This window comes from Orycteropus afer, unplaced genomic scaffold, assembly GCF_000298275.1.
Source record: "Orycteropus afer afer isolate SDZICR_OR568_19922 unplaced genomic scaffold, OryAfe1.0 scaffold00079, whole genome shotgun sequence".
Lineage (NCBI taxonomy): Eukaryota > Metazoa > Chordata > Mammalia > Tubulidentata > Orycteropodidae > Orycteropus > Orycteropus afer.
The window spans coordinates 8,853,694-8,867,877 of NW_006921666.1; the positions used below are offsets into that span (position 1 = coordinate 8,853,694).

The following is a 14,184-nucleotide window of genomic DNA, read 5'->3' on the forward strand; positions in this document are numbered from 1 at the left end:
CGAGTCGGCCCCGACTCATAGCGACCCCTCCTTGGGTTTCCGAGGCAGTATCACTACAGAAGTAGGATTGCCCAACCTTCCTTCCGAGGAGTGACTGGTGGGTTTGAACCGCCAGCCTTCTGGTTAGCAGTCAAGTGCTTTAGCCACTATGCTACCAGAGTACCTTAGAAGAGTGAAATTTGTCTTCCTGTGCTCGGCGAGGTGCTTCACAGCTATGTCAGCATAAACAGAGCTCTTCCAATGCCTGTCATCCTCTCTAATAAAAAGGAATGGGCTTTGGCTTTTTCAAGGGGGATATAGTTTTCTTGATAGGCTGGATCCAAGGGGTCCACCAGTGCTTCTTTAACATCATAAGCTCCTGAATCAGTGGCAGAGATTTTGTCTAGGTTAAAAGGAAGCCCTGGCAGGATTAATCTACACATGTAAGTGCGGTAGCTGTGTTAGAGATGCAACCATTGAAGCTCATAACTGCAGCTATATTTGGGAAAAGCTAGCCATAGAAAATGCCAACTCTGCCCCTTTGCCTGAGCCAGTCACCCCAGTGTTTGGACCTTTGACCTGCAGATTTAAGAAAAAGAAGATGAATGAGAGAGAGAGAGAGAGAGAGAGAGAGAGAGAAGCATAATTGTTAATGGGGTCAATAGTCTTTATTTATTAATTCAACAAGTATTTGTTTTAGATACCTTCCAACCCATTACTACCACTTTATTTAGTCTGTTCTAGAGGGCTAGAACATCTGTAACACATTTCTCTCATCCATCCCACTCACTCTTGAGTGACTTTGCACAAATTTAGCCACCTTCTCAAAGTAATCTAAATTTAAGTCCATCGTGATTAGAGTTAGATCTTCATAGACAAAAATATGGCAAAACCAGAGCATTAAAACCTTGACAAGCCAGAAGACTTGATCAAGATTCATTTAATCCTCCATCACTAAAGATATCAATCAAACCAGGAAAAGGGCCATATCTCCTATAAACCAGAAAAGGGGATTAATCTTGAGTTAGCTGACAACAATGAATGGGCCATCATACCCAGCCAACATTTGCTAAATAAAAATCTTATTGTATAATTTATATTTTTTCTTTTTTAAATAGTCACTTACTTGCTTTGAAAAGAAAACATCTGCTTTGGTTGAAACAGATTCTTGTTTAAGCTATTTTGAAGCTGAAAAAGTAAAAAATATATATCATTTTTTAATAAATATATTACTTTTATATATAATTTTTTCCATGAGGAATCACTGAGAAATCGAAAAAATTTTGAAAATTTTCAGCAGATATGTAGAAAGTGTTTTAAAGTATAAGTTTTGCTAAACCTAATAGTTCTGCAGGCTTTGAGTTATGAAAATATAACACATCATTAAAAAAAAGGCATCCAAATCTGAAGGGCCCTTAGACTTCTCAGCAAACTTAAGATACAGTCAGTCACCAAAATCTATAAACAAAGGTTAAACTATTTTAAAGGTATAATAAAGGTGTAATACAAAGTGAACGATATGTGTGGATATGTAAAGAAATGTCAATGTAGTATCTTTTTAATGTTGGTCTGTTATTTCTCTTTAAACATTTCTATTCGAGACTGTATTATTCATTCACCATTCCACAAGAGATGAATTTCTCAGTAAATTGTCTTGTATTTTTCAGATATTTGCCTCTGTGTTACTCCAAAGAGAGTAAAAGTGTTGGATAAATCTGTAAGAACAGACAGAATAAGATGCAAGGATATTAGGACAGAAACCAAAACGAGAGATCTACAATGCCTCTGCCAGAGACCATTTCTTAATTTTTCAAGTATAAAAACAAATTAGAGAGCATGTCTAGTTACTAAAATAAAAGCTAAGGGTGATTAAGACACTGATTTTTACAAGGTGACTTTCCTAGCCTTCAAATATCTCAGCATGTTGTGTTTTGCTTCTTTTTAAAGTTAGATAAAAATAAATTTAAAAATTAGATAAATCTCAAGCATTTCTGGATTCAAGGGAAGGTCTAGAAAGCCTAAAGCAAACCGTGAAAAGCTTAATAGACTTTCAAATCATGGTATACTCTTACTTAGTGTTATCAGTTCGGTCTATTTGGGGGAATTCAATTTTTCACCCACAGGCTTCAAAATATTGACCTGATAACCACATTAAAATGGCCGAGAATTTATTTTGTAATGTAAACCTCAGTGTGGAAATCTGAAGGAGCCTAGCAGGGCAGTGTTAAGCACTCTGCTGCTACCTGAAACGTTGGCAGTTGGAACCCACCAGCCACTCTGCAAGGAGAAGGATGTGGCAGCCTGCTTCATGCTTCCATAAAGATTTACAGCTTTGGAAACTTTATGGGGCAGTTCTTCTTTGATCAGTTTGTTCACTGTGAGTCAGAATCAACTCTGCAGCAAAAGGTGTGGGTTTTTTTTGGTTTATGGAAATATGCTAGGATTTTATAGTCTATTTCAAAGAAAATGTTTCCCTACAGCTATGAAGACTGGCACAGGACTGGGCAGTGTTCCATTCTGTTGTACATAGGGTCGCTATGAGTCAGAGCCGACTCCACAGCACCTAAGAACAATAACACAGCTATTTGTTGTTGTTGTTATGTGCCATCGATTTGGACCTACTCATAGCGACCCCTCCTTGGGTTTCCGAGGCAGTATCTCTACGGAAGTAGATTGCCCCATCTTCCTTCCGAGGAGTGGCTGGTGGGTTTGAACCGCCAGCCTTCTGGTTAGCAGTCAAGTGCCTTAAGCACTATGCTACCAGAGCTCCTTAACACAGCTATAGGAATCTTTTAAAATCCCTCATTTAAAAGATTCTTAGTTGTGCCTAAGGATCCTTAAGTGGGCAGTGATGTTGTAGCCAGGATAAAGCCAGAGCCAGATTGTTTAAAAATAAAGTCTTTAATTATTTCACTCATTGGTTAATTTCACTCATTGCAGTTTATGGAGTTTCTAAAGAAGGCTGGAACTTGTAGCTCAAAGAGTTTGCCTCACACCCTGATTTTGGCCTTGCCTAGTTTGTGGATTTGTTGAAAACTCTTCAGGCCTTAGTTTCCTCATTTATGAAATAAGGAAGTTGTTCTATTGATCTATGAAATGTGCAGCAAAACATTTTTTTTCATTATGGTGAATGTCTCCAAGGCATTAGGGTATGTCTGAAGACAACACAAAGTTAATTTTTATCTAACATTGAAGCAGTATAAAAAAGTGAACAGTGTAATAGGACATCAGACAATTTGGGGCTTAAACAGATACCAATGAAAGGTATGTATCCACTATTCTCATTTTTACTGAAAAAAAAAAAAAAAAGGTGATTGGAAAATTAAATCTACACAAAGTTCTGCCTAGTAGAGATAGGCAAACTAGTATTTAACGCTAGAAAATTTACAGCAGTGTTATGCTTAGTACAACAAACATGCAAGGTATGCACGCACAAGGACTACATTCTGCAGCACGTAGAGTTTAGACGGTGGGCTGCTGGCAGAAGAGATGTACCTAAACAGATTAAATTTAGAACGTAAGCACCACTTAGAGGAATGAATGTTCCATGTGATCTCTGGGGAACAAAATGAAGGAATCAGGGAGCTCGCTATGATTTTAGATGAGTGAAGCAAGACAGCTTTCATAAACCAGCCACTCACTCCCTAAGTCTGCCGCAAGGCCCTCTGCGCAAAAGGCCTTACACACGAGTGTGTGTGTGTGTGTGTGGGGGGGGTAAGCAGGAAGTCGCCCCGCGGGGTTCGCTTTCAGCCGAGCGCGGCGCAGCCCCAGGGCGGGCCGGGTGCACCTGGACTGAGGCCTGCTGCGCGTGTGGTGGGCACCTCCACTTGAGGGGGGTTTTCATCACGCCTCTCGGCATTTGGCGGAAGAAGGGGTCCTCAAGGCCCGCCCCATGGGCTCCAGGCCCGTGAAGTCGCCGCCCAGAGCCGGGTCCTTGGCCAGGTCCAGCCGCCCACGGTCGTCCGCTTCGTGGTGGGCTGGCCTTGGTAGCTGACGGCCGATGCCCGCAGGGTCACCCGCCCCCCGGGCCCTAAGCCTTGCACTTTGATACCCAGGAGCTCGTCGGCCAGCCCCGTGTGGGGCGGGACGGTCAGGGTCGCGGCCTCGTGAGAGAAAAGAGACGTTGTCATCGGTCCCCCGGTTGGAGCGCGGCCCAGGCCATCCGCCACATGGCACTGTAGGATCGTGGCGCAGGACGGGCTGAGGCTCAGCACTCTCTGGAGCAGCACTGGGTCGGAACGGGCGAGATTGGGCAGGCGCAGCGGGGAGCACTGGGACAGCCGGGGCGGCCCGAGGAGCAGGCCTGCAGGGCGTGGCTGGAAAGGGGGTGGTCCGTCCGGCGGGCGAGCGGGTCGGTGACTGCAAGGGGCCTGGGCAAGCAGAGGGCTGGTGGAGGGGAGATGAGGGGGACCCAGGGTCTGCCGTGGTTCTGGAGCCCTCCTGGCAGAACCGAATAGGAAAGACAGTTCTTTCATCCCCTGCATACCCCCCTCAATTTCTCTAGAATGAGAAGTCAGTGATTTCTGACAGATTACGCTGGCTGGTCGCCTTCACTGAAATCCTTACTGACCACCAGGGGACACTGTTTCCTAAATTTGGTTTAAGAACACCAAGAACTCCAGAAACCAAAACCAAAACCAAACTCATTGTCATGGAGTTAATCCCGACTCATACCGACCCCCTCCTTGGGTTTCCGAAGCGGTATCTCTGGGGAAGAAGATTGCCCAAACTTCCTTAGGAGGAATTTGAACCACCAGCCTTCTGGTTAGCAGTCAGATGCCTTAGGCACTACACCACCAGAGCTCCAGGCTCCTGCCTAATTCCATTTTTCTCCATTGAAGTAATATGAAATTATCTTTGCCGAATTAAGAAAGGCTATCAACAAGTATAGGGTTGGCAGACAATGTTTCTAATTGCTATATTCTGTAAGAATCCTAGGTATAGTAGAGCTGACAAGGGACAAGTTTGTAGTCATTTCTTGGACACAACCAGCTACCCAGAGAGAGCAAGTAGTTGGACCTGTGGGCTCAGGACCACAGTCACAGGGGACATCAAGCTCATTTGGCATAGCATACTACACAAAACATTGTTCCACCTCCTACTTTGGTGAGTAGCGACAGCAATCTTAAAAGCTTGCAAGCAGCCATCTAGATGATGGGTCTCCCCTCATCCAGAGCAAGAAGAATGAAGAAAACCAAAGATTCATGGAAACAATTAGTCCAAGCGACTGGTACACCACGTGGTCCTCAGCCTCTACGATTATGAGACCAAATGAACTAGATGGTGCCTGGCTACCACTGTCAACCACTCAGACGGTGATCTATGTAGGAGATCCTGGATAGAGTAGGAGAACAATATGGAACAAAACTCAAAATCATTTGAAAAAAACAAAAAAGGGACCAGGTTTACTGGTCTGATAGAGCCCAATGGAACCCCTGAGACTATGGCCCCTAGCTGCCCTTCAGGTCTGGAATTGAACCCACACCTGTGGCTTCCAGCCAAACAAAAGACAGGCATATGAGTTGAACATCTACCTGAGGTAGATACACTCCTTGGAGAGAACAATCATAGGAGAATATAAGGGCTGTGTACACACAGGGACATAGCTCAGGGGGCAGGAGTGCATGGAGCAATGGACACAGGGAAGAGGTAACTATGGGGAGGAAGTGGGAGGGGAGCTGTTGCATTGTGGTAAATTGTAGTCAATGTCATGAGACAAAGTGTATGTGAACTGCTGTATGGAAAGTGAATTTACTCTGTAAACATTCAACCAAATCACAATTTAAAAAAAAAAGGGGGGGTGTCAAAATTCAAGTTTAAAAGTTTCAGATGAAGCATTGAATTCAACTATAAAATGACAGGACTTGCAAGTGGAAACCAGTGGAGGGAAACTTGACTGATTTGAAAGGCCACAAAGTCCTAAAACCAGCCAGGATGGTGGGGGGCAGGTTCAGAAGGGAGGGTTGTGGTGTCTGTTTTCCCACAAATTTTGCTTTTTCATTGAGAAAGCTGCAACGCAGATTATACACAGTGGAAATCATTGCTAATGTCCCGTAGCCTGGCACAAGTATTAAAAATGTTCCTATTTATATGCACTTAAAAGCTTAAAGTTCCACCAATGCTCATTGAAGCATTATTCACAATAGCCAAAAGGTGGAAATAACCCAAGTATCCATCAGCTGACGAATGGATAACTCCTAAAGATGGTTAAAACAGCATCAAGACAGTCATCTAGGCAAGCAGGACCATAAAGTGACTATGTTCAGACATAGACATTTAGGACCCAAAGGGGATATGGGATTTCAGAGAAATTCAGAATTCAGAAACTCAGTTTTCAGAACTGTCACACAGGCTGAAGCAAGGCCAGCAACTGAGAGTTGAGGGAGGGGAAAAATACCAAAAAACACACCCTTGCCTTTGACTCGATTCCAACTCATGTCAACCCCATATATTACAGAATAGAACTGCTCCACTGGGTTTCTCAGATGTAATCTTTACAGAAGCAGATCACCAGCCCTTTATTCCACTGGATGGGTTCAAACCACCAACCTTTAGGTTAGTAGACTAGCAGAAACAGTTCATCACTCAGGAATCAAGAGTTGGGCAAACCCAAACCCACTGCAATCCAGTCAATTCTGACTCATAGTGACCCTATAGGACAGAGTAGAATTGCCCACAGGGTTTCAAAACCTATAAATCTTTATGGAAACAGACTGCCTCATCTGACTCCTGCAGAGCAGCTTGTGGGTTTGAACTACCAACCTTTTGATTAGAAGCTGAATGCTTTAACCACTATGCCACCAGGGCTCCTTGAGAATTGGGCAAGCACTCCTTAATTTCTCCTGCGTAGTGCCTAAGGCACTTGACTGCTAACCAGAAGGCTGGTGGTTCAAACCCACCAGCCACTCCTGGGAAGGAAGGTTGGGCAATTTACTTCCACAGTGATACTGCCTCAGAAACCCAAGGAGGGGTCGCTATGAGTTGGATCTGACTTCATGGAAGTGGGTTTAGTTTTGGTTTTTGTGGAAGGTTAAGATGGCGCTTTGGTGGCACTGTGGTTAAAGCACTGGACTGCTAACCAAAAGGCCCCACCTGTGGAAGTAGATTTACAGCCTTGGAGACCCTATGGGGCAATTCTGCTCTGCCCTATAGGGTTGCTATGAGTTGGATTCAACTCCATGGCAGTAGATTTTGGTTTTTAAGGTTAAGATTGGTCTTACAGACAAGATCAGGGTTAAACCTATACACTCAGTAAAGCTTGGAGGTGAGGGGGTGGGAATGTGTGAGGGTGGTAGCAATGAAGAAAGGTGCATCGCAAAGACTAAGAATCCTACCACCTAACAGAGAAACTAAGGTTGCTTCATTACAAAAAGGTTCCTAAGTACTCTGGAAAACACAATACATGTTGTATGAGTAGAATTTTTATTAACAGTACCTGGTCTATGATTAAGAGCTCTGGTGGCATAGTGAGTAAGGCATTTGGCTGTTAACTAGAAGGTTAGTGATCCAAAACTACCAGCTGCTGTGCAGGAGGAAGATGAGGCAATCTATTTCCATAAAGATTTACAGACTTGGAAACCCGGCGTGGGTTGCTGTGAGTTGGAATTGACTCGATAGCAGTGAGTTTGGTTTTTTGGTTTGGTCTATGATGGTATAGTGCCTAAGGCATTTGACTGCTAACCAGAAGGCTGACAGTTCAAACCCACCAGCCACTCTTTGGAAGGAAGATAGGGCAATCTACTTCTGTAGAGATACCACCTCAGAAATCCAAGGGGTCGCTATCAGTCAAATCAACTCGATGGCAATGAGTTTTGTTGTTGTTTTGGTTTTATGATTATAAGATTATATTTTGCTGCACTTAACAGATTTTTTACCATCGAGGTGTTTGTGGAAGAAAGTTTGAATTTGCTGCCAGGCATCTACCTGAGCTCTTGAGTGAGCCCTTGGCTCACCTCCATAGAATATTGCTTGGCCCAAAACTGCATGCACAGAGGCTATACTAGGAGGAAAATAAGGTGGCTCAATACAGTGACCAGCTCCTGGGTAGGAAATTATCTGGGGTCTCACTTTCCCATGGGCTTGTAAGCGTTCAGAGGCTATATGAGCGTAAAATTCACTCTTCCAGCTATGATCATCCTCGCTAACAATAAACAAGAAGGGCCCCTGGGCCTTTTCCAGTGGAATGAGACTTTGGTGGTTGGGTTCCTCCAGTGGGTTATTCCAAGAATCCGTATTATCCAGAAGGCCTGACTCAGTGATTGTACATTTTCCTAGGTCATTTTCAAGACCAGGAATAGTCATATCTTTATAATGTAGAGAAGTGATTGTATTGGCCACACAGGAATTGATAAGTACAGTGGCTGTGATGCCCTTCAAGAAGGAGGCCATTGAGAGACACAGGTCACCTCCTTTGGAGAAGCCAAGAAGTCCAATAGTAGGGCCTTTCACCTGATGAGGAGAGAAAGGGAACAACTTAGCCTTTATAAACGGAGGACATAAAAAATGATTTTACATTTTCTGAGAAGCTTTCTCAAATGTCATTTACTTTCCTTATGTATCAATCTACAAAGTTGAGCTATGTCTTCTAATAAGCAAATCAACTAACCAATTGTAACTGATTTGTACACAGGCTCTCCCCTAATATTTATAGGGTCTGGGTCAAGAGTATGTACATAAAGGCCTATAAACCCTACATCTAAATATTTAAAAGTTGTAAGTGGAATGAACAAGCTGATAAATGAAATATATTCCATTTTCCTACCTTGGTAAATATACCTCCACAACAACTTAGAAGAGCTCCATTTTAAAATCTTGGAGTTCTGTACTAGAATGTGGCAGAGAAGAGAGCCAGCTCCTGGCCCCAGCCCCTCATTTCTGGCCTATCTTCCTTCTCTTCCCATTCCTGGCTCTATTATGTACCTTGAGGTACCTTGAATATATGTGGTACATCCCAGTCTCTACATTAACCAAAAAAACCAAATGCACTGCCATCAAGTCAATTCTGACTCATAGTGACCCTATAGGATAGCAGAGAACTGCCCTTAGGGCTTCCAAGGCTGTATATCTTTAGGGAAGTAGACTGTCTCATCTTTCTCCCACAGACCAGCTGGTGGATTCGAACTGCCGACCTATTGGTTAGCAGTCCAAACGCTTTAACAACTATCCCACCAGAGCTCCTTCTACACATTAAGGGCTACTAGTGTATATACTTATGGACTGAGGGCAACATAGTGTTTAGAATCAGACTCAGAGATGTTTAGGCAGGAAATTCAGGGGTCTCAGTCCCATGAGCATGTTGTTGTTGTTATTTTCCATCAAGTCAGACCTGACTCATAGCAACCCTTCCTTGAGTTTCCAAGGCAGTATCACTACGGAAGTAGTTTGCCCCATCTTCCTTCCAAGGAGTGGCTGGTGGGTTTGAACCACCAGCCTTCTGATTAGCTGTCAAGTGCCTTAGGCACTTCACTATCAGAGCTCCTCCCGTGAGCACAGGTGGGCACCATCCAAGTAGACACTTTCCTTTTGCGCCTCCAACTCCTCAGTGTGGGAAAGGATGTGGGCAGATGACAGCCAGAATGTGGCTATCTAAAACAAAGGGTCTGGAGAAGGAGTGTCTCTTGCTTAGGTCTAAGGCAGAACTAATGGTATACATTGATCTCTTATTTTTCCTAGGGCCTTATTGCTTCTAAATAAACCAGTGCTCACAGCTCAAGAATATCTACATTTTAGCAGCTCTGCTGGAAGACCAGTCCTTGAACTCTAACAGAGCTAGGCCATCTGCAAGAACTTGCAGAACATCTTAGTCTTTAACATTAAAATGTTGAGCAATATCACTACGGAAGTACATTGCTCAACCTTCCTTCCAAGGAGTGGCTAGTGGGTTTGAGGGAGCTCTGGTAGCATAATGCCTAAGACACTTGACTGCTAACCAGAAGCCTGGCGGTTCAAACCTACCAGCCACTCCTCGGAAGGAAGATGGGGCAATCTACTTCCGTAGTGATACTGCCTAGGAAACCCATGGAGGGGTCGCTATGAGTCGTGTCCGACTCGACGGCACATAACAACAACAACAAAGTGGGTTTGAACTGCCAGCCTTCTGGTTAGCAGTCACTTGCCTTAGGCACTATGCCACCAGACCTCCCTTCTTTAAGTCTAGATAATAGCAAAGACTATTATCATATCATATTGTTTCACTTACAATCATAACAAAATGTTATTATTAGTTTATATCTCCACTATCAGATAAAGACTTATCCTACAAAGCAATACTATAATGGAATTAAGAAAATTAATGCTAATTTCTTAATATCATCAAATATCCAGTCTCTAGTCAGATGTCACCAATTGTCTCTAAAATGCCTTTTTTTTTTCTCTTTTTTCTATTTCTTCTAAAATGCCTTTTTATAGTGAAGCCCATTCCTTTACACATTTGTATTAATCTTATAAATGAGAAAATTGAACCCCAGAGAGGGTTCCTATGATCTTCATTCAGGATCATAAGGCTACACTTGGTGGTAAATGCAGAACCAGAATCCATTACTAACTCCTTAGTTTAGTGCCGTTTGGTCAAGAATTATGGTCAAGATTACAAAGGGAACTAAGAAATTAAATCTTAAAGGATTAGAGAGAGGAGTGGAAATGGAAATAATAAGCCTCGTAACCCCTGAAGGAGCCTTGGTGTCTCACAGCATAGTTTCAGCCCTAGGTTTCCTGATAGGGATTTTGAATCCAGCCCCAGGTCCCCTCTATCCCCTCCTCTCCTCTGCATTTAGGCAAGCACCAGAACTCACCTTTGGATGCTGCAGCATGAAGTCCACAGCCTCTTCAAAGTACTCCAGGTGCATATCATTCAAATATTCAGGAAGATCTTCAAACCTGAAATAAGCCAGAGCAAGCACAGCGAAACCATGTCCACTCAGGAGGCTGGCCCTGTACTCACAAAGGCCACCGCCACTTCCAAACAGATCGATGACCCCAGGAAACGGCCCCAGGCCTGGAGAAAATGAAAAGGACTATCTTAAAAAATAAAAGTGATAAGAAGCTTTAGATTCTCAAAAGACATCCTTAGGTTCAGTCAGCAAAGAGAAGATTTTAAAGCCAGAGAGGTTACAGGGGTGCTGTGGAGGTTGAAGGAAGGAAGACCCTTTTTACTTGACTTAAAAAAATAAGAATCATAACCTTAAAGAAGAAGTTGGGGGGAGCACACAAAATGCCTAATTTCCCCAGAATTTTTCCCAAAAGATAATAAATACAAGTAAACCAAGTTAAAAATAAATAATGGTATGTACATTTTCCACCAACAATTCTTTTAAAAAAAACCCTCTATTGGAGAATGCTCTGAGAACTGCCAAATGCTGTACCTGTGTCCAGGACTCTCAGAGTCTACGCCCCACCTCCCCAGCTCTGCTCCAGCCTTAAAGAACTCCACCCCTAGATGTGCGCTCTTCTCTCTGGCCCCCGAGTATCCCTACACACTATTCCTTTGCCTTAGTATTCTATTCTCTCCTCCTCATCATCTCTTTCTACCTGGCTGACTCCCGTCTTCAAATCTAAATTTAGATATTTTTTTCCTAAAGGAAGCCTTTCCTGATCTCCACAGGGCAAAGTTAAACCCCAAATACCAGTTGCCTTCAAGTCGACTACAACCCATGGTGACCAGTAGTAGAACTGTGCTCCAACCATCTGTAGCACTAAGGACCCTGGCAGTGCAGGGGTGAAGTGCTTGGCTCTTAACCGAGAGGTTGGTGGTGTGAACCCACCAGCTGCTCAGTGGGAGAAAGACCTGGTGACCTGCTCCTATAAAAATTTACAGCTTAGCAAACTATGGGCAATTCTACTCAGTCCTATAGGGTCACTCTGATTCAGAATCCACTCAAAGGTAGTGAATTTGGTTTAACGACTTCAAAATGAACCCCGGTGGTACAGTAGTTAAGTGCTTGCCTGCTAAGCGGATGAGTGGAGAAAAATGTGGCAGGCTGCTTCTATAAAGATTTATAGCCTTGGAAAACCCTATGGGGCAGTTCTATTCTGTATTATAGGGTTGCTATGTGTAGGAATCACCTTGAAGCAAAGGGTTTTGGATTTTTTAACGGACTCAAACATGCCACTGAACATGAAGTTGTCACAGGACTGACAGCATTTTGTTCTGTTAAACATATGGTCCCTATGAATTGGAGGGACTCCATGGCAACTGACAACCACCACCTCTATCTATGGATTGTAGTGCCCTTGGAAGGGTGATATGAAAGGAGGCTGCAAATCACGCTTACAGACAGGCAGAACCTGTTGTTTAACTCGGTACCTCAAACAGCTGCGTGGCTTGGCATATGGTTGGCACTCAATAAAAACATGTAGAAGGTACCCTAGGGGGTGACAGCGCCTCCAGCAAGTGCTGTGAAACTTAAGAAGAACCTCCACCCAGAATTCATGATCGATCTGAAGCGCGGGGACGAGAGCTTGGGAAGTTCCACAAGCACAAGTCTCGGTGTTAGACAGGGGGCCACTCCGGGTCTAGGGACTTGACCTGGCACTCAAATACAGCCTGGGAAACGGTCGCTTACCTGGCGGCAGGAAGAGAGCGGCGCGCACCCGGCCCGCGCGCACCGGCTCCCTCCGCACTCCGGGCCCCAGGAAGTGGCGCTCGTGCACCGCCCGGCCTAGAACCCGCTGAGGCTCGGGCTTGTGGCTTTCGAGCACCTCCAGTTCCACCGTGAAGGGCGTCTGCACGTCCCGCTTCACCAGCCGCACCAAGGGCTTCTCCGGCTCCAGGGCCCAGAAGAGGCCCATGGGTTCGAGGCCCGCGAAGCTGCCGCCCAGCGCGGGCGCGCGCGCCAGGTCCAGCTCGCCGCCGCCGTCCGCGCGGTAGCGCCCGTAGGCCCGGAAGAGCGCGCCCTTCTCATCGCGCAGGGACGAGCGCAGTGTGACCGGCTGCCCTGGTGCCAGTCCGCGCACCACGATGCGTACCGGCTCGTCCCAGCAGCAGCGGTCGGCGGGCTCCAGGATCACAGTCGCCGCCATTGCAGCTCGAACAGGCTGGGATTGACGACTTTCTGTATCCTTGGGAAGCAGTCGCAGGTGGGATCGTTCGCACTGCTGCAATTGGTTAGGCAAGGAGATACTTCCTAAACCGCTGTTTGCAGCCTCCTGGAGTTCGTGCAAATCCACCAATGACCTGAACGGAGGGAAAAGTATCAGCTGAAACAAGAGTTAATGAATAATCCTGCAATCCAGTGTAGTGAGTGTCGAAATATAAGTACAAAGTATGCCGAAAGTTTAAAGATTGAAAGAGCTGACTGGCTACTTCCAGAATCTGTTTTTATTAAAGAGCATTCCAGGTGGTTGTAATTCAAGTGGTCAGTGGTCAGTCTTTTTGCTATTGTAAATAGTGCTGCACTGAACATGGACATGCATATACCTGTTCTTGTCCTGGCTCTCACTTCTTTAGCATATATACCTAGTAATGGGATTGCTGGGTCAAATGGTATTTCTAATTCTAACTTTTTAAGGAATCGCCATACTGCTTTTTACAGTGGTTGTACATCTGACAGTCCCACCAGGAGTGTCTGAGAGTCCCAATCTCTCCACAGCCTTGCCAGCATTTACTTTCTGTCTTGAACTTTGCTACTAGTGCTGGGGCAAGCTAGTAGTATCTCATTGTTGATTTGATTTGCATCTCTCTAGGGTAGTGCCTTAGGAGCTCTGGTGGCGTAGTGCCTAAGGCACTTGACTGCTAACCAAAAGGCTGGCGGTTCAAACCCACCAGCCACTCCTCAGAAGGAAGGTTGGACAATCTACTTCCGTAGTGATACTGCTTTAGCAACCGAAGGAAGGGTCGCTATGAGTCGGGGCCGACTCGATGGCACATAACAACAACAACAGGGTAGTGCCTTTGTAGGGATTCTTCTCTTCTGGTGGCTCCAGGCCTTTGGGGCCACAGGGCTGGAAGCCCCCAGGTACCCATTCAATCATGTGTTTGTTCTGCACCTCCACAGCCTTGGCAGTGTCGCTCTCATCATTGTCCTGACATGCTGGGAACAGCTTCCATGCCTAGCTGCTGGCCACTTGCAGGACTTTGTAGATGGCTTTGCGGTACATGAGCTGCTTGTTGTCGGTGGCCTGGTGGGATGCACTGCAAAAGGAACTCAGCGGCATCAGCTTCTCAACACATACCACTGAGAACTTGCCGTCTCCAAACCACATGACCCA

General features: G+C 45.0%; 2 protein-coding genes across 2 annotated transcripts in view; both read right to left on the bottom strand.

Moving 5' to 3' along the window:
• Nucleotides 1–4,463, bottom strand: part of DNAL1 (dynein axonemal light chain 1) — an 87,726-nt gene extending 83,263 nt beyond the window's left edge. Inside the window, exon 1 of the mRNA XM_042781020.1 lies at nt 3,936–4,463. Coding sequence (XP_042636954.1) covers nt 3,936–4,463 — 528 coding nt within the window. The remainder of the gene's footprint in view (nt 1–3,935) is intronic.
• A 3,358-nt stretch (nt 4,464–7,821) lies between these two features.
• LOC103197487 (acyl-coenzyme A thioesterase 6-like) lies at nt 7,822–12,996 on the bottom strand. Its single transcript, XM_007941383.2, has 3 exons — nt 12,540–12,996; nt 10,770–10,972; nt 7,822–8,427 (listed from the first exon to the last, which is right to left on the bottom strand). The coding sequence occupies exons 1-3, from the start codon at nt 12,994–12,996 to the stop codon at nt 7,822–7,824; spliced, it is 1,266 nt and encodes a 421-aa protein (XP_007939574.1).
• Nucleotides 12,997–14,184: the final 1,188 nt, after the last annotated feature.